Source organism: Phocoena sinus, chromosome 10 (assembly GCF_008692025.1).
Source record: "Phocoena sinus isolate mPhoSin1 chromosome 10, mPhoSin1.pri, whole genome shotgun sequence".
NCBI lineage: Eukaryota > Metazoa > Chordata > Mammalia > Artiodactyla > Phocoenidae > Phocoena > Phocoena sinus.
The window spans coordinates 3,404,617-3,424,658 of NC_045772.1; the positions used below are offsets into that span (position 1 = coordinate 3,404,617).

Consider the following 20,042-nt stretch of genomic DNA (forward strand, 5'->3'; position numbering starts at 1 on the left):
GCCGCCTGGTGGCTCGGCCCGCCTGCGCCTGCTCTGTGCCCTGCGGCGCGCGGCCGGCACCATCCGGGTGGAGCTGGCGCTGGAGGCGGCCTCGGGGACACCCTCCCCATCGCTGTCGCCGCCAAGCCTGCCTCAGGTCGGGGCGGGGGCGGCGCGGCGGGCCCGGCGGGGCGCTGGCGGCAGCACTACCCCGCAGTTCCAGCTGCCCAGCTACCAGGTGTCGGTGCCTGAGAACGAGCCGGCGGGCACCGCGGTCATCGAGCTGCGCGCGCACGACCCGGACGAGGGCGAGGCGGGGCGCCTGAGCTACCAGATGGAGGCGCTGTTCGATGAGCGCTCCAATGGCTACTTCCTCATCGACTCCGACACGGGCTTGGTGAGCACCGCCCGCGCGCTGGACCGCGAGACCAAGGACACGCACGTACTCAAAGTGAGCGCTGTGGACCACGGCTCGCCTCGGCGCTCGGCCGCCACCTACCTCACCGTCACAGTCAGCGACACCAACGACCACAGTCCGGTCTTCGAGCAGTCTGAGTACCGCGAGCGAGTGCGCGAGAACCTGGAGGTGGGCTACGAGGTTCTGACCATCCGCGCTACCGACGGCGACGCGCCCTCCAACGCCAATATGCGCTACCGGCTGCTGGAGGGCGCGGGTGGTGTCTTCGAGATCGACGAGCGCTCGGGCGTAGTGCGCACCCGGGCGGTGGTGGACCGGGAGGAAGAGGCCTCCTACCAGCTGCTGGTGGAGGCCAACGACCAGGGCCGCAACCCGGGCCCGCTCAGTGCCACTGCCACCGTGCACATCGTGGTGGAGGACGAGAACGACAACTACCCCCAGTTCAGCGAGAAGCGCTACGTGGTCCAGGTGCCCGAGGACGTGGCGGTCAACACGCCCGTGCTGCGAGTGCAGGCCACAGATCGGGACCAGGGCCAGAACGCGGCCATACACTACAGCATCATCAGCGGGAACCTGAAGGGGCAGTTCTACCTGCATTCGCTGAGCGGCAGCCTGGATGTGATCAACCCCCTGGACTTCGAGGCCATCCGGGAGTACACGCTGCGCATCAAGGCCCAGGACGGGGGCCGGCCTCCACTCATCAACTCCTCGGGGCTGGTCTCGGTGCAGGTGCTGGACGTGAACGACAACGCCCCCATATTTGTGAGCAGCCCCTTTCAGGCAGCCGTGCTGGAGAACGTGCCTCTGGGCCACTCGGTTCTGCACATTCAGGCGGTGGACGCAGACGCGGGTGAGAACGCGCGTTTGCGCTACCGCCTGGTGGACACCGCCTCGGCCTCCGTGGGCAGTGGCGGTGCTGGGCCCCAAGACCCCGCTTCGGCCGCGGACTTCCCTTTCCACATCCACAACAGCTCGGGCTGGATCACCGTGTGTGCGGAGCTGGACCGTGAGGAATTGGAGCATTACAGCTTCGCGGTGGAGGCGGTGGACCACGGCTCGCCGCCCATGAGCTCCTCCGCCAGCGTGGCCATCACGGTGCTAGACGTAAATGACAACGACCCCATGTTCACGCAGCCCGTGTACGAGCTGCGCTTGAACGAGGACGCAGCCGTGGGGAGCAGCGTGCTGACCCTGCGGGCCCTCGACCGGGATGCTAACAGTGTGATCACCTACCAGCTCACCGGCGGCAACACGCGGAACCGCTTCGCGCTCAGCAGCCAGAGTGGCGGTGGCCTCATCACGCTGGCGCTGCCACTGGACTACAAGCAGGAACGGCAGTACGTGCTGGCGGTAACCGCATCAGACGGCATGCGCGCTCACACTGCGCAGGTCTTCATCAACGTCACCGACGCCAACACCCACCGGCCGGTCTTCCAGAGCTCGCACTACACCGTGAGCGTCAGCGAGGACCGGCCTGTGGGCACCTCCATCGCCACCATCAGCGCCACCGACGAGGACACCGGCGAGAACGCCCGCATCACCTACGTGCTGGAGGATCCCGTGCCGCAGTTCCGAATCGACCCCAACACCGGCACCATCTACACTGAGACGGAGCTGGACTACGAGAGCCAGGCCGCCTACACGCTGGGCATCACAGCTCGGGACAACGGTGTCCCTCAGAAGTCCGACACCACCTCCCTGGAGATCCTCGTCCTGGACGCCAATGACAATGCACCGCGGTTCCTGCGGGATTTTTACCAGGGCTCCGTCTTCGAGGATGCTCCCCCATCAACCAGCGTCCTCCAGGTCTCGGCCACGGATCGGGACTCAGGCCCCAATGGCCGCCTGCTGTACACCTTCCAGGGCGGCGACGATGGCGATGGGGACTTCTACATTGAGCCCACATCTGGCGTGATCCGCACCCAGCGCCGGCTGGACCGGGAGAACGTGGCCGTGTATAATCTTCGTGCCCTGGCCGTGGACCGGGGTAACCCGGTGCCCCTTAGCGCCTCCGTGGAAATCCAGGTGACCGTCTTGGACATTAATGACAACCCTCCGGTGTTTGAGAGGGACGAGCTGGAGCTGTTTGTGGAGGAGAACAGCCCGGTGGGGTCCGTGGTGGCGAGGATTCGAGCTGGTGACCCCGACGAAGGCCCCAACGCCCAGATCATGTACCAGATCGTGGAAGGCAACGTGCCTGAGGTCTTCCAGCTTGACCTGCTGAGTGGGGACCTACGTGCCCTGGTCGAGCTGGACTTTGAGGCCCGGCGGGAGTATGTGCTCGTGGTGCAGGCTACGTCGGCCCCCCTGGTGAGCCGGGCCACGGTGCGCATCCGTCTCGTGGACCAGAACGACAACCCCCCGGTCCTGCCGGACTTCCAGATCCTCTTCAACAACTATGTCACCAATAAGTCCAATAGCTTCCCCACTGGTGTGATTGGCCGCATCCCGGCCCATGACCCTGACCTCTTAGACAGCCTCAACTACACCTTCCTGCACGGCAACGAGCTCCAGCTGCTGCTGCTGGACCCCGCCTCGGGCGAGCTGCAGCTCAGCCCCGACCTGAACAACAACCGGCCTCTGGAGGCGCTCATGGAGGTGTCTGTTTCCGGTGAGTGGCCCTGGGGGCTCTGCGGGGCCACCTGGAGAGCTGCGGGGACCTGCCCCGAGCCCGCCCGGCTTGCCGGGGCGCAGTCAGGCAGGGCCCGGGTAGCTCTGGGGATTTGTGGCCTCCGGTTGGATGGTTGGATAACGCTAGCCCGGGACGCGCTCCTCAACCAGGCCAGGAGAGTGAGAGGGGCACCGCACTGCTGCCCTCAGCGTTTTTGCTGGGAGCAGTCCTGGGCTTCTTCAAGTTCAAGACCAGGGCTTCCTGGGCTTTTCTCAGAGGGTCTGGCTCCCGAGTTGTGCTGTAAAAACCTGGTCTCGGGTTATCTGAGTGTCCGGTTGGCTTGGTGATGCTTTGTAGTCAGCCTCATGCCTGTCTGGAGAGGTCAAAGGTCACTGTGCGCCCGTGTGCCAATTAGTTCTTGGGTGGGACTGTTGGAAATTGCCGGATGGGTCCTTGAGTCACCCTGCAAGACAGCCGGAGTTAGTTCCTTTCGTGCCTCTTTTCTGTCTCCTCCAGGTTATAACAGTCGGGCTTATGTGTGCTCGCCTGTGTGGGAGCTCTTTGAAAGCAGCCTCGTTTGATCTTGGCTTCAGCTCCTGGACGTGGACTTGTAATTTGGTTGTTACTTAGAGGCCTGCCTGGGTTGGTGGTGGAGCCAGTGTGGGAACCCTGCTTGCCCGCTCTGGGCTGGAGGGAGGATGTCTCAGCTCAGCCAGCCAGACCCAGGCAGTCAGGGGTGGGTCCTCCATGCTGCTGACCTCCCCGTGTCAGGTGGAGCTGCGGGGCCAGAGAGTGGGACAAACAGGAGGACACGGAAGAGAGAGAGAAGGATTTGGCCGGGCCAGGGGGTGGATTGGGGAACAGTAAAGAGACCCTCAGTGACTCCTGCAGGCAGGTGACCTTAATTAGGAGACCAAACTATCACCAAGAAAGGTTAGGATCTGTGGGTGGAGTCAGTGTTTCAGACGAATTGTTTAAACAATAAATTATTACAATACAGCATACCCATGGGAGCCCTGGAAGAATTAAAAAGTTAATTTTCTGATTTATTTTGTTTCCGCATTTGGCTGTAATTCTTTATTTACTAAGGATTGGGTAGCAAACAGTTTCCAGTTGTTTGCTTATAAAATCTGGAACGTATAGGTCCGGTTTTGAGGCCATGCGATACTGCAGCATTGATGTTGTCAGCCTAGTCTGCCTGTAGGTGAACATTGTGGCTTTTGTGAAGTTGTGAACGTGTGTAGAGAATGCGGAATAGGCCTTTAAGGAGAATTGTCAACCAGGGTTATGGATTTTCCGAGCAGCAACAATTTTAAAAGAAAGTCTCTTTCACAAATTTCCATTTGCATTTTCTTTTTCTTTGTCCCCCTGTACTGCTTTACCTGCTAGATAAAGCAGAGTGGATGGAAAATTTAGCCTATATAAAAATGACTTGGGGGGGACTTCCCTGGTGGTGCAGTGGTTAAGAATCCACCTGCCAGTGCAGGGGACACGGGTCTGATCCCTGGTCCGGGAAGATCCCACATGCCACGGAGCAACTAAGCCTGTGTACCTCAACTACTGAGCCTGCACTCTAGAGCCCGAGAGCCTAGAGCCCATGCTTTGCAACAAGAGAAGCCCCTGCTTGCCTCAACTAGAGAAAGCCTGCGTGCAGCAACGAAGACCTAACACAGCCAAAAAAAAAAAAAAAAAAAAAAAGACTTGGCAACATCATAGGGTTTTGAATTTACAGGGGATATGGTGCTTTAGTGGGAATGGGTACATGCCGGGAGCAGGGATGTTTTGTGTGTCTGAAACATCAGGAATGTGGCCTCCCCTATGATGGCTGGATAAAGGGTTTAAGATGGATTTTGTTCAAAAGAGGTTAGTTACTGAGGGCCGTCTTGCGTACTGGGTGGAACCACAGCCAGGACCACAGTTGAAGGTGGGTTGGGTACTCCATGCTATGATGTAATTGTCCCAGTGATCCAGTTTGGGCTTCCAGTCGTTGTGACGTACCCTCGTGTCAGTCAGGCACTGGGGCCTCATGTCCACCCTCCCAGATGGTGATGATCACCTCGTACTGGGTTCTGCCTGGATATCAAGCAGTTTTGTAAACTCTTTTACCTGCACCATCACTTATTTCTCTGGTACCTGGGAAGTGAGTGGCATTGGGTGGCTGCCCATTATACAGATGAAGAGACTGAGGCTCAGAGGTGTTACATCACTTCCTCAGGGTCACATAGCCGGCAAGCAGAAGCACTAGGCATCCACCCAGATCTAAGCAAAACAAGCTGGCTCTTCACACTCCCATCTTACCTGAGAGAAGAGTTTTGTTTTTTTAATTGTATTTCATTTTAGTTACTTCTTTAAAATATAAACTTATTTATTTTTGGTTGCATTGGGTCTTCGTTATTGCACGCGGGCTTTCTCTAGCTGTGGTGAGCGGTGGCTTCTCTTGTTGTGGAGCGCGGGCTCTAGGTGCGCGGGCTTCACTAGTTCTGGCATGTGGGCTCATTAGTTGTGGTGCACGGGCTTAGTTGCTCTGCAGCATGTGGGATCTTCCCGGGCCAGGGATTGAACCCGTGTCCCCTGCATTGGCAGGCGGATTCTTAACGACTGCACCACCAGAAGAGAAAAGTTTTGAGGAATTAGTTGCTAAGCTGAATTGTTTCAGGGCCGAATCCTTGCCCTGGTTTAAGTAGGCACCTTGGGATCCTATACAACCCTCTGACCATTTGACGACTATTTAATGCTTCAAAGAAAAAAATATTATAAACTATAAAATATGTAATTCCCAACAGCAAAGCTGTGTGTAGAAACAGAACAAAACAAAAAGGTCAGCCTTTGAATTAACCAGACTTGGATTCTTAGGTTTTTTTAAAGAAACAATGGGGAAAGCTGGGGTTTCGAACTCACAAGCTATTTTCAATGAAGTGTGATTGGCTTCCCCGAGTTTACAGCCATGCCTGTGGCCTCTAGCGCATTATTACCGCCCTCGAGGTGCTGTAAAGCAGAGCCCATGGGTCTTCCCTGGTGGCGCAGTGGTTGAGAGTCCGCCTGCCGATCCAGGGGACGCGGGTTCGTGTCCCGGTCCGGGAAGATCCCACGGGCCGCGGAGCGGCTGGGCCCGTGAGCCATGGCCGCTGAGCCTGCGCGTCCGGAGCCTGTGCTCCGCAACGGGAGAGGCCACAGCAATGAGAGGCCCGCGTACCGCCAAAAAAAAAAAAAAAAAAAAAAAAAAGAATCCTCCTGCCAATGTAGGGGGCATGGATTCGAGCCCTAGTCCAGGAAGATCCCACATGCCGCAGAGCAACTAAGCCCGTGCACCACAACTACTAAGCCCGCGCTCTACAGCCCGCGAGCCACAACTACAGAGCTGGTGTGCCACAACTACTGAAGCCCGCATGCCTAGAGCCTGTGCTCTGCATCAAGAGAAGCCCACGCGCCGCAACGAAGAGTAGCCCCGGCTCGCCGCAACTAGAGAAAGCCCGTGCTCAGCAACAAAGACACGAAGACATGATGCAACCAAAAATAAATAAATAAAATAAAATTAAAAAAAAAAAAAAGAGCCCCGCTGTCCACTAGGTTTTGTGGAAGCCATGCCAGGAAGGGCTGGATGCCTCCAGAAGTGGAGCCGCTGGGAAGGTGCACAGGATTGCGGGGACTGGGGCGGGGGTGGTGGGGTCGGGGAGGGGGATGGGGTATGTGGTACCTAAGATGGACACGCTTGGGAGGAGGGCAGCTCCTTTTGCCTGGATGGGGGCGTTAGTACAATCATTGGACTGGGAGCAGATAGTGTTGATGGTTTTATGTAGCCCACCAAGGACAAAACACTGAAAATTTTCTGGATTCTGAGCATAGTCACATTCAAATTGCTCCCGTTTTTAGATAACATCCAGTGATACATGGTGTTTGTTTTATATGGGACAGTTTTTTTTTTTTTTAATTTTAAAATTTATTTTTGGTTGTATTGGGTCTTTGTTGCTGCGCACGGGCTTTCTCTAGTTGTGTCGAGCGGGGACTACTCTTCGTTGTGGTGTGTGGGCTTCTCCTTGCGGTGGCTTCTCTTGTTGCCAAGCACAGACTCTAGGTGCACGGACTTCAGTAGTTGTGGCACGTAGGCTCGGTAGTTGTGGCTCACGGGCTCTAGAGCGCAGGCTTACTAGTTGTGGCTCACGGGTTTAGTTGCTCCGGGGCATGTGGGATCTTCCCGGACTAGGGCTCGAACCTGTGTCCCCTGCATTGGCGGGCGGATTCCTAACCACTGCACCACCAGGGAAGTCCCTACATGTGACAGTTTTTGAATGAGATTTAAAATTCTACGATAGGGGCTTTTGTACTCTGAATGTTTATAAGAGCCGTGTTTGCATTTTAGAAAGCAGCGTTGCTAATAACCCAACGGGACTGTCACATGTGGAGTCCCTTAGGTAGTTTTTCTAGATGTTGGTCATTTAGTAACACGGGCCTTTTAAATTCAACTTGAACATGTGTGTCCCTGCGGGTGTCCAGCCGTGAGCTGCACATCATGCATTTGGTGGAAAATGATCTCGTGCTTGTGGACGTGTGGGCCAGTGGGAGTGGGAAAAGTAGCATTTTGCGGGGTAAAAATGATTGGGCCATGAGTCACTCAGACGCGTCAGAAAATACTGAAAGTCGTGAAATAACAAGATTGAATAACCTTTATCCGTTTACTCTGGTGGGACTCAATGGGATAAAGCCGTCCAGGCTTGATAAAGTTTTAAAAAGTGTTTGCCGAGTTAAATACAGGATATCATAGTGACTGTGATGGCCAACAAGGAAGTAGGGACGTGGGCATTGTACCAGGCAGCGTCTGGAGGCAAGCATTATGCTTCTTTGCTGAATCTTACCCTGTGGAAAAGGGTCAGACCAGCTTAAACCACGTCAGTCGCCGAGCTGGATTCTCCAGTAACATAACTTACCCCGGAAGAGTTAGGTACTTTGGGAAGCTAGTTAACTGTCTCAGCGCTTTAGTATCTGGAGGTCGTCACTTGGCAATATACTTTCAGAAACACTGGCTCAGAAACAAGGGAGTGTTTATTTGTTTATCGAGCGCCTGCTATGTGCCAGGCCTACTGTGTGCCAGGCCCTGGAGAGGGAGGTTGGGTGGGGACAGTCGATAAACAGGGAAGTGAATTCAAGGGGAGCGTGGGCTGGGGACTCCCCTGTGCCAAGGTGAGTGTGATATGTCTTCCCGCCAGCTGAATCCCCTCCCCCGCAGCTGAGCTGCTGATGGGGGTGGGTGGATGGAGGGGATTTGGGAGGTTAGATGGTGAGATGTGGAGGTGAGGGTGGGGTTGATCAGCCCACGTGCTCCTCGTGCTAGGACCCTCCCCCACTACCCCGCACCCCGACCCTGTGCTACCTGTCTGCTCCTGCCGCAGCTTCGTCGGTGGAAGGTATCGTCTCATCGAGGAGCAGACCAGGGCCCCCCAGAGGCTCGACCCCGCATCCAGGGCGCCCGGCTTGTGGTGGCAGCTTTGGGATTTGAACCCGGGACGGCGGCTCCCAAGCTGTGTTCTCTCAGGCTGTGCTTTTGGGAACATGCAGATGAACGTGGGGTGAGGAGGTGCGTGCACCGGGGGAGGACCCTGAGGCCACTTTGGACCCCGTGCAGCTGGGCACCTTTGACCTTGTCGTGAAGACGGTTAGGATGTACAGGTCTGGGCAGGCGAGACCAGCTGGGGCCATAGCCAGAGGTGGTGAGCGTGGCCTCCGGGGTGACAGAGAGGACCACCGTGGCCGCAGGGGCGGAGGGTACTCGGGCAGAGGACCCCTATGATGGGGACATGGGTCAGGTGCAGCCTGGGGGGGCCCAGGCAGGTCAGGCTGGACCTGCATGAGAGCTGGAGCTGGAATAAACACCCGCAGGAGGACAAAACCAAGGGTCCGGGGCCCTGGAGGCTGAGGGAGTGTGAGGGCCTGAAGGGGGTCACCAGTGGCTGATGGCTTTTGGTGTTCAGGGAGCCTCAGGACAGAGGTGTGAGTTGGGTTAGCCAAGGGGAGGTCCTTGATGGTCTCCATGAGAGCCGGGGTGTTGTGGGGCTTGAGGAGCAGAGGACTGAGTGGCCGGGTGTGGGGGAAGCTCAGAGGGAAGGTGGGATGGCCATGGGGACGCAGGCAGAGTTGACAGTCGAGAGGGGTTGACCAGTTAACGTGCAGAACCGTCCTAGCCCGTCCTGCAATGCGCTGCTTGCACAGGTGTTCATCTGTCACAGGCGCTGGCACCTTTGGGGGGCACTGGACTGGGGGGGTGGGCCTCAGTGGCAGTCAAGGGCCTGCTCTGGCCGAGCTGAGTGTCGATGGGGCTGCAGGAGTCGGGGCGGGGACGGCAGCGTCCGCTTCTCTTTGAGTCACGGGACCCCTGATGCGGGAACAGGAGTGCAGGAGGGGATGGGCAGGGGCTGAAGGCCACAGGTGACCTGACTCACGAGGACCCAGCTTTCCCCATCTCAGCCCTGCCTACCTGGTGACATGAGGTCTCCATCTGTCCCCACGTACCGATGAGGGTGACAGAGAGACTGTTTTCTTTAAATCCGGGAAAAGTTGCAGCCACGTGAGCCCTTCGGAAGGACGGGTGGTGCTGATATCATACCTGGAAAAGTGACTGGTGTTGGTGACGCCACAAGTCTGTCCAGAACCTGGTGTCACCGTTGAAAGTCCACTTTGGTGTGGACTGCTGCACGCACCTGAGAGCAGAAACCCCTTAAGGAACCAGGTGGGTGGGAGGGTGGGTGCGGGGGCCCTGGTAGCAGAGTCTGTGCCCCCCCGGGGCGTGTAGTGTGGCTGGGCCGCTGGCACTTGGATGCAGACAGAAGTAGATTTTATCAAGTGGGGCAGAGAGTGCGGAAAATATTCTGAAGATTGGCTTGGTTCTTTTCAACTCACAGCCTAGGGGGAAAATAGTTTTCGGTTTTTTCTTCTTCTCTAACCTGAACACGTAGGTTCTTATAAAAGCCCTTCTTGGATATTGGGTGGAGGAGGGATAGTAAATAACCCTCTTCCTTTCTGCATGTTTGTTTTGGAAGGGTAACCGGGGTAACTCGGGTTAGGGACCCAGGTTGTGGTGGACAGAGGGACGGGCCCCCCTCTGCTTTGCCCTGTAGGCCTGAGGCTCGGCGCACAGTAGGTGCTCAGCAAATCTGTGGATTATTTATGGAATGATCCAGAGGGGTCCGGGGGGAGGGGCCACGTGCCAAGGCCAAGGGCCTCCTCTTCTGCCTTCACTTAGAGGACAGATGTGGGGGGGAGGGGGCCTGTGCAGAGGACAGGCCACTCTCAGTTCCTTCCATGCTTGGCTGGGGGCTTGGCCCCGGGTGGAAGGAATGGGCTGTTCTCAGGAAACCTCCAATGGCTGAATTCTGCTTTTGCTTCAGGTAAGAACTTGCGGCTACCTGGCTAATCACCTTTTTGGGCGTGAACATTCTGAAGCTGGGAAAAGCCCAACAGGAGGCTTTATCATTTTCATCACTCGGTTGAGTGTCTCTTGATGTCCTGGATAAAGGCCATGGTTTTTTCTTAAACACACAGACACGCACATGTGCACATACACACAGGTACACATGTACGCATGTCTATACACGAACAGACCCACACATGATTTAAACAACTACTTTAAAGGCAAACTACGTTAGAATAACCTTTCCTTCCACCCACTGCACTACTGGGTTTTTGTTGTTGTTGTTGTTGGGTTCTTTTGCGGTACGTGGGCCTCTCACTGCTGTGGCCTCTCCCGTTGCGGAGCACAGGCTCCGGACGCGCAGGCTCAGCGGCCATGGCTCACGGGCCCAGCCGCTCCGCAGCATGTGGGATCCTCCCGGACCGGGGCACGAACCCGCGTCCCCTGCACCGGCAGGCGGACTCTCAACCGCTGCGCCACCAGGGAAGCCCCTGCGCTACTGGGTTTTAACCTTTGCCGTCGTGGTGGAGGGCACGTGGGCCAACACAGGGGTCCCTCGGAGCTGGGGGCCTTGTGCAGGGGTTTGGGAACGCACAGAGGATGGGGGACCCCGTGGAAGGGGCATTGTGCCAGCCCTTGGCCGGCGGACACCGCCATGTCAGATCCTCAGCGCCTGGCAGGTCGGCGGCTGAGGCTGCAGGGATTGGCCTTGTGGGCACCTTTCCACGTGCTTTTCCGTTGGAGCTGCCGGTGCAGGTGAACTTCAGGTGAGCAGGTGAGCTGGTGTCCTTTCTCCATGAATCTTGTGGGCGAGGTGACAGTCCCTCCATTTTATAGGCAGGAACCTGAGATGGGCTGCCCCACCCCTCACCTGTCGTCACGTTTCCTGAAAGGGTGGACACTTCCGGGTCCCCGAATGCCTTGTGCTGGCTCTGGGGAGCTGGGGGGTTATGGCCCCCCTCCCTAACCGCTCCCCTCCCTGGCCGGGCCCCCCTCCTCGTCTTTGCTGTGGCTCATGGTCCGGGGTCAGGGCCTGGCCTTCGAGGGCCAAGCGGCCCACGGTGCAGGAGGCTGGCCTCAGAGCCGGACGGGGCATCTGGGCTGGTCACGTGAGAGCACGGCCACCACGCTGTTCCGGCTTGTGTGCTTGGGCTCTGCCTGCGTCATCTCACTGGGGTCTCAGAGAACCCTCATTTCGCAGCGGAGACTGAGGCCGGCGAGCTGGTGGTGGGGAGGGCCGGGCCCAGACCCTGGTGTCTGAGTACTCTAACTACTGTGGTGACCACCCCCTTCAGTCCCCACCTTCGGCCAGTGGCTGAGCCCTGGAAGGGGGAGCCTAGGTTTGGGGATTCTGAGGATGGAAGCTCGGTGTGAGTGACCACATTGCCCAGAACAGGAGGGCTGAGGGCCGTGTGTGCGTCAGGCCTGATTCCACGGGAGCAATCGGCCCTTCCCCCCTCCCTCGGATGAGCAGGGTGGGGAAGCAGGGGGTCCTGGGGAGCTGTGCCCGAGTCTCTATGGGGTCTTCTGTGGTGGAGCTGTGTCACAGGAAAGTGTGGAGTGCAGGACCGGTGTGCACCAGCTGCAGGGAGGAGCCAGAGCCAGTGCAGGGGTCAGAGCCACAGGCAGGGGAGGTGGGCACGGATGAGCCCACACAGAGCAGCTGTGTGATGTGCCCTCGGGGCGACTTCCGGCTCCAAGAGCATAGATTCTGCTGGCCAGGGAGCCCCCTGCCAGCCTTCCCTCTTTCCCTCCCGCTCTCCCTCCATCAGTCAATCAAGAGTTTTCTCTCATTTCTTATAATCGGTTTTTACTGCTGGGTCTGTAGCTTTCTTGTCTTTTTAGGATTTTTTTTTTTCTTTTTTTTTTTTGCGGTACGTGGGCCTCTCACTGTTGTGGCCTCTCCCGTTGCGGAGCACAGGCTCCGGACGCGCAGGCTCAGCGGCCATGGCTCACGGGCCCAGCCGCTCCGCGGCATGTGGGATCTTCCCGGACCGGGGCACGAACCCGCGTCCCCTGCATCGGCAGGCGGACTCTCAACCACTGCGCCACCAGGGAAGCCCTTTTTAGGATTTTTTAAATACCCACTCTAAATTATTACTTCATTAAGGTAAACTAACAGCAAGTAGTGTAAATAAAGTCATATGCTCTGTAAGCATTTGGAGATAAGAGCTTTTTTGCCAAGCAATATACTTTTATCAGTGAGTTGGTTTTTTTTTTTTTTTTGGCCTCTCCTTGTGGCTTGCAGAATCTTAGTTCCCTGACCAGGTATCAGACCCTTGCCCCTTGTGGTGGAAGCGCAGAGTCCTAACCGCTCGACCACCAGGGAGGTCCCTGTGAGTTGATTGTTGCAGGACCGTTTCCATAGCGTGAAGTAGTTCAGCTTCTGTGCAGCCCTGCGTTGGAAAAGGCCAAGTGCGGCCACCCTCCCAGCAGCTGTCCTTCTGTGTTGTGACCCATCTCCAGTATTGGGGGGAGCATGAGGGAGGTTCCACTGGCGAGGAAGCCCGGGTGGCATGCCCTCGTGCTGATTGCTGACACTGGTCCGGGTGGCCCTCTCTGGGCCTTGGTGCCTCCATTGAAATGGGGGTGGGGGTGGGGTCATTGCCCAGGACCCTCCTCTCGACTCCTACCCTGTGTCATTCTGTAAGTGAAGGGTCCAGCCTGGGCTGTGAGTTGGGAAACCTTTTTCTTGCCATGTACCGTGCAGGTGCTGAGAAATGATCGCGTTTAAAAGCTGTTACGAAATACTTCCATATCCAGTATCTGATAAGGGAATATTATCCAGAACTTGTAAAGAACTCCTGCAGCTCAACAGCAGAGAAACAACCAACCAGATTACACAGCGGGCAAAGGACACGATAGACATTTCTCCCAAGAAGAGAGCCGGATGGTCCACAGGCAAAAGATGCTCAACACCACTGATCACTAGGAAAACGCAAATCAGAGCCACAGTGGGACACCACCTCAGACCTTTAGGATGGCCATTATGAAAACAAAGCAAAGCAGAAAGTAGCAAGTGTTGGCAAGGGTGTGGAGCAATGGGAACCCTTGTGCCCTGTTGGGAATGTGAAATGATGCAGCTGCTGTGGAAAAGTGTGGTGGTTCCTCAAAAAGTTAAACACAGGATTGCCATAGGATCCAGGAATTCCGCTTCTGGACATACAGCCAAAAGAAGTAGAAGCAGGGACTTAAACAGATATTTGCACACCCATGTTCATAGCGGCACGATTCACGGTAGCCAAAGGTGGAAGCAGCCCAAGTGTCCATTGAGGGATGAACGGATGAGCAAAAGTGGTCTCTACATACCACGGAATATTACTCAGCCTTAAGAAGGAAGGAATTTCTGACACAGGCTACCACGTGGATGGACCTTGAGAACATTGTGCTCATTGAAATAAGCCAGACACAGAAGGACGAATATCGTAGGATTATTTGAGGTTGCTAGGGTAGTCAAATTCGTGGAGATAGAAAGTAGAATGGACGTTACCAGGGCTGGGGAAGAGGGAATGGGGGGGGTGTTTGTTTGTTTGATGGGTATAAAGTTTCAGTTTTGCTGGATGAAAAGAGCCCTGGAGATGGATGGTGGTGCTGGTCGCACGGTAACGTGTTTAATGCCACTGAGCTGTACACTTAAAAATGACTACAGTGTTAAACTTTACGTACATTTTACCGCAGTTAAGAAAATGCCAACAAAGCAAAACTGTTCCGGCCACTCAGGTGCTGGACAAGTGGAAGCAGGTACCTTTGCCTTGTGGTTCCCCCCACCCCCACCCCCAGACCTGCGCCCTGATCCCTTTTGTCTTGTTCTGGGTTGTGATGGCCCCTACTGCAGAGCCCGGGTGTCTCATTCTTTGTGTTTCTGAGTTCAGCCTGTGGCTTGACATCGTTCACAGCAAACGGGGCAGATACGTTAATATAAATTTGGGGTCTGGTACGTGAGTAAAATCTGTTTGGTGTTTAACTGTATGTTAGAAACCGCAAAGATGAGTATGTACCTTACCTTTAAGGCCCAGGATGAGAAGAAGGGTCCCTGGGTGCCCGGGTGTCCCCAGGGCCTTGCAGCCCATCCTGGGGAAGGAGGTTGGCTCGGGGTTGGGGATCCAGACCAGAGGCCAGTGCCTCCACCTGGTCCCACGGCTGCATGGGAGGAGGCCAGCAGCGGGGCGGGGACACTGCTGCCCCTCCCGCGTGCGGGGCAGGTTCTGCCGTCCCCAGCCTCACCCTGTCATTTGGCACCTCCCCCCATCAGGACCGAGTCCCGGGTTCAGTACAACTTGGCATGTGTGCCGGTCCAGGCGTACTTTTGTTGGCATTTTGACACACGTAAGCAATTAGGTATCATCTTCCCTTTGTATTTTTATTGCGGTGACATTCACATAACGTAAGCCGTTTCAAAGTGGACAATTCAGTGGCATTTGGTACGTTCACAGTGGTGTTTAGCCACCACCTGTCTCTTTCTAAACGGTTTTTGTCACCTCCAGAGGACACCCCATACCCATTAGGGTCGCTCCCCCTCCCCTCCCCTCCCAGCCCCTGGGAAGCCCAGTCGTGTGGTCAAGGGTCAGCCGAAGCCCTTGCCCCTCCAAGATCTGGGCCGGGGCAGAGATTCTGGCGGCGTCTTGGGGTTGCTTTGGGCCATTCTGTGTGATTCTCCACTGGGGATCCTCCCGGACTGGTGCACGAACCCGCGTCCCCTGCATCGGCAGGCGGACTGTCAACCACTGCGCCACCAGGGAAGCCCTCGGCCGACTCTGTTAGGACCAGTCCTTCAAGGTTACAGACCTGCTGCGTCAGCTTCGGGGGGCTGCTGTAACTGGTGCCTTCAAACAACGGACATTTATTCTCTCACGGTCCGGAGGCCACAGATCCGAGAAATCAAGGTATCGGCAGGCGCTCCCTCTGAAGCTGGAGGGCTTCCTGCCTCTTCCGGGGGCTGCCAGGATCCTCGGGCTGCAGCTGTATCACCCTGGTCTGCTTGCCTCGGTTATCACCTGGCCCCCTCCCTGTGTGTCTCGACATCTCCTCCTGGCTCATAAGAAGTCCAGTCTTACTGAGTTTTGTGTTTTGGCCTTGCTGTATGGCATGCAGGATCTTAGTTCCCCGACCAGGGCTCAAACCCGAGCCCCCCCCATAGTGGAAGCGCAGAGTCCTAACCACTGGACTGCCAGGGAAGTCCCTCCAGTCCTATTGAGTTGAGGGCCCATTCCACTCCTCTACGACTTCATCTTAATTTATATCTTTATCACATCCACAGAGACCCTACTTCCAAATCAGGTCACGTTCACAGGTACCGGGGTTTGGGACTTGGATGTATCTTTTTGGAGGGCACAATTCAACCCGCTATAGCACCTGCCTGCGTGCTCGGGCACGTAACTGATTTCTTTCTGTTAAATCGAGTGATGGAGTTCTGCTTTCCCAGTGGAACCCACGGTTTGCCCACCTGAACACCTGGAACACAGCAGGGTCTCCCTTATTGCGTTGACCCATCAGGATCCTCCCCTTTTCCTTCTTCCCCTCAGGCTCCTCTAATTAGACTGAATATCACACCAGATGAGGTTTCCTGTCGGTTGTGATCACACAGGCTCCTAACTCTCTACTCAGGAAATCGTAGCGGCCTTTGGGCTTAGTGGACGTGGGCATGCCTCCAGATGTGTAGTGAACAAAAGGTCGGTGTGAGGGCAGGTAAGCATGTTTTTAAGATGAGAGCTCACCCTGCTTTGCCTTTTGTGATTTGTTGCCCCAGGACCCGACTGTAGGAGTCGCCTTTTCGATTCATCCTCTCTTCTAAGCGTGGAAAATTCTCTAACGTGTAATTGAAAGTTCCCCCGAATCTTCAAAGAAGAGAGAATGGAAAATATTAAGGTTTATTCTGAGAGATTTCCTGTGCATCCGGCACGTGGCCATCGGAGGTCAGGGGTGTGTGCATGCATGCCTCTGTGTGTGTGTGTGTGTGTGTGTAGGCGGGTGTGGAGAGTTAACGGCGCGTGTGCAAGGGCATCTCACTGTGGAACAGATATGCCCAAGGAAGCGGGATTGCGGGGGGGGGGGCAGCGGTTCTGGCATTTGCTAAGTAGAAAATGACAAGTGCTACATGATGTCAGTTTTTGGGCAAAACCAGGCGGAGGTGACCCCGAAGGCAGGAAGCTGAGGGCTTCAGGGTCGGGACAGCTGTCCAAGTTCCTGGTCTGGCCTGGGAAAGCCATTGTGTTTGCTGCAGGACCCTGCTTTCCCTCCCTTTGTTTCTGTCACTCATCAGTCTGGCATTTTTTGAACCAAAAGTGAATTTGGGACAGTGTGGGAGCTGACCAAGCTCCTTCAGGGGCCAAACTGGTGTGTGGCAACTCTTTCTCTGTAGCTGGGGAACCCGGCAGGGGGGTTCTTCTTCCCTCTCTGTAGTGACCCCTCCGTCAGGAGGCCCTCCATCCTGCTTCCCCGGAACCAGTGAGTCTCTGCGTCTGTGTTCTCTGGAGCTGATGACCCCAGCCTCGGGGTCTTTCCCTTCTACCTCCCGCTTAAAAACCAAAAAGGGCGTCTCCTGGCTCACCCAGCCAGGACACGGGTTTGAGTAGGATTCGGTGGGTCGGCGGCAGGTGCTTTGGGGCAGTAGGGAGGCACTGTGACGTGTAGCTAGGGCCACAGCTTCCTGTCGCAGCCCTGGGGTGTGGCCCCTGTCCTGAGAGTTGTTTTTTTTTTTGCAGTACGCGGGCCTCTCACTGCCGTGGCGTCTCCCGTTGCGGAGCACAGGCTCCGGACGCGCAGGCTCAGCGGCCATGGCTCACGGGCCCAGCCGCTCCGCGGCGTGTGGGATCCTCCCGGACCGGGGCACGAACCCGCGTCCCCTGCATCGGCAGGCGGACTCTCAACCACTGCGCCACCAGGGAAGCCCCTGAGAGTTGTTTTTAAACACTGTGCAAACTGGCGAGGGGTGGAGAGAACAGGGCTGAAGAGCACGGGGAGTGACGTGGCCATGGAAAGTGCCGGGAGGAACCGCGGCGGCGAGAGGAGCTTCTCGGTGTGTCCTTTCCCGTTGTTTTGTTTTACAAGGTCACACGTGCATGATCCCTGTCGGTGGGTACCGCCTGATAATATTCTTGGGGTTGGCGTAACAGACCCTTTTCGGGAGGAAGCCTTTAGTGCTGCCAGCTAATAACACGAGTTAAACCCGAGCTTGTGATTTCTGAGCACGGTCTTGTTTACCGTGTATGCGTGCCCACAGGACAATGTACTGAACATAAAAGCCAGCAACCTAGCCGTCACGAAGTGGACAGTCCAGTGGCATTTGGGACATTCTCAGTGCCGTGCAGCCATCACTCCTGTCTGGCTTGGGAATATTTTCAACTTGTATACTTTTTGGTTTACTTTATTGATGTTTGAAAAGATGCTGTTAAATCACTAGCCTGTCAGTGCCCATGATCGGGGTTGGTTGCTTTTAGCCGGGTGGTGGTTGACCGTCTGGTGGGAAGGGAGGTAGGTGGGGGCCTGTCTGCAGGGGCTGAGCCTGGAGCTTCTGCCCTGAGAGCCAGAGACACAGCTTTGGGTCTCAGCCGTGATCTTTTGCCCCCATGGCCCGGCCGACACTGGAGTCACTGTGGGACCCGGGGAGGTTCACCATATAGGACTTCAGGGCTAAAACTGAGCAGGTCCTGGGCAGAGCAGGCCAGACTGTCACTTTGCTGTCCCCTAGCCTGACAGTCCCTCTTGCGTGACGCCCTGGACTCCATCTGAGTCCTCGGGCCGCATCAGACACATTCAGGCCTGTGGTCCATCCAGGGTGGCCCCAGCTGGTGCCGACCAGGCCCCATCCCGAACCCCAGACCTAGTCCACTGTGCCCACAGCCTGCCCTCTGTCAGATGTGTCTTCTAGAGTTTGCTAGTCTCCGCCCCTCCCACGTGTTGGCCTGAGGCCTTCCCACCCGATAACCTACCTGCCTCGGTCTTAGCCAACGCATGGCTCCGCCCCGTTCCCCACCTCCTGCCCCTTCACCTGGACTGAGCAGGTGTGTCTGGGCCTGAGGCTTTCTCACCCCTCATACCTTGTCCCTAAGTGGAATTCTGCCTCCCATACCCCACCCCAAGTGTCCCACCTGCCAGGGCCTCAGCCTCCGCTCCTGGACACCTGGCCTGGCCCCGTGACGGCTACCCAAGCGAGTCCTCAGACCCGGGGTCCCCCGGGACCCCTCCCTTGGGGCACTTGCTCATGGGACGATGCCAGGTGGCAGAACTGAGCTCATTGTGTGGCCCCGGCTGCCCCCACGGTCTCCCGACCATCTCGTGTGTGCCCTGCTCCTCCCGCCATCCCAGTCACCCCTTGGGGTCAAGGCCTTGTCCTTCCCAGCAGCCTGGCTCTCGGGGAGGTGTCCTTCCTGTGAGCCTGTGCCCCCGCCCCGCCACCATCGGCCCGTCAGCCTGGGCTCGGCAGGTGCGCCCGCCGGCCTGCTCATAGAAGCCGTGCGCTCTGGGTGCTGGTGAGGCTAGGCTGGGTAACGTGCTTCTGCAGACATGACGGTTAGTACTTTACACAGAAGATCTGACTCTCCCAGGTATTCTCTACACTTTCCTGCTTTTTAAACAGCTAATTTTATTCACTGCATGAGCGGGTCAGCGTCCATTCGGGGAAACAGAAGCCACCCTAGGTATTTCAAGCGGAAAGGAATTTGACGCAGGGAATTGGGGCTGGAGGCAAAACCAGGTTGTCTGTTTCCCCACCCCTCCGTCTCTGCCTTTGCTCCGTGGAGGCCGGTGGTCACCTCCTCTGGGCTGTCCATGCCACCCAGGGGTTGGACCAGGTCAGTGACTTATGACATTCCTTCAGCAGCAAAGCTCTTCACAGGAAATCATGGGCTACAGATGAGCCCATTCCAACTGGGTGCCCCCCCGGGCATCACAGGAGCGAGTTGGCCACTGAGGAGTTGCCCGGGTGAAACTACAGTGTGGAGGGTCCCCACCTATTGGGTGGGTGTGTGACAGTGTTCCTGAGTTCTTCTTTTTATTTTTTAATTTAATTAATTAATTTATTTTTGGCTGTGTTGGGTCTTCGTTGCTGCGCGTGGGCTTTCTCTGGTTGTGGAGAGCGGGGGCTACTCTTCGTTGCGGTGAGCGGGCTTCTCATTGCAGTGGCTTCTCTTGTTGCACAGCACAGGCTCTAGGCGGTGGGCTTCAGTAGTTGTGGCACATGGGCTTCAGTAGTTATGGCTCGCGGGCTCTAGAGTGCAGGCTCAGTAGTTGTGGCGCACGGGCTTAGTTGCTCCGCGGCATGTGGTATCTTCCTGGACCAGGGCTCGAACCCGTGTCCCCTGCAGGCGGATTCTTAACCACTGCGCCACCAGGGAAGCCCTGGCCCTGAGTTCTGAAGGCAACACAGGCTTGGGGTGCGGAGTTTGGAGTGGACATCGGTGGCCCAGAGCGGCTTGGGGCACTCACCCGCCGGGCTGAAGGGCTGGAGGGCCGGCCGGTGCAGGCAGGCATCCCCGGGTATGCAGTGGGGCTCCAGGGCTTTTCCCGCAGTGACTTGCTCTTGTGGAGCGGGTGAGGATGACACAGAGAGCGGGTGCCCGGGCCCAAGGCTCATGTTTCTGCACTGCTGAGCTGTGAGCTGAAACTCCTCACTACAGCCCTGGCTTCCTTGGCGGACA

The 20,042-nt window shown here is 56.6% G+C and overlaps 1 protein-coding gene across 1 annotated transcript in view; it reads left to right on the plus strand.

Moving 5' to 3' along the window:
• The first annotated feature begins 208 nt into the window (after nucleotides 1-208).
• CELSR1 (cadherin EGF LAG seven-pass G-type receptor 1) overlaps nucleotides 209-20,042 on the plus strand; it is a 144,626-nt gene continuing 124,792 nt past the window's right edge. Inside the window, exon 1 of the mRNA XM_032644381.1 lies at nucleotides 209-3,008. Coding sequence (XP_032500272.1) covers nucleotides 314-3,008 — 2,695 coding nt within the window. The 5' untranslated portion in view covers nucleotides 209-313. The remainder of the gene's footprint in view (nucleotides 3,009-20,042) is intronic.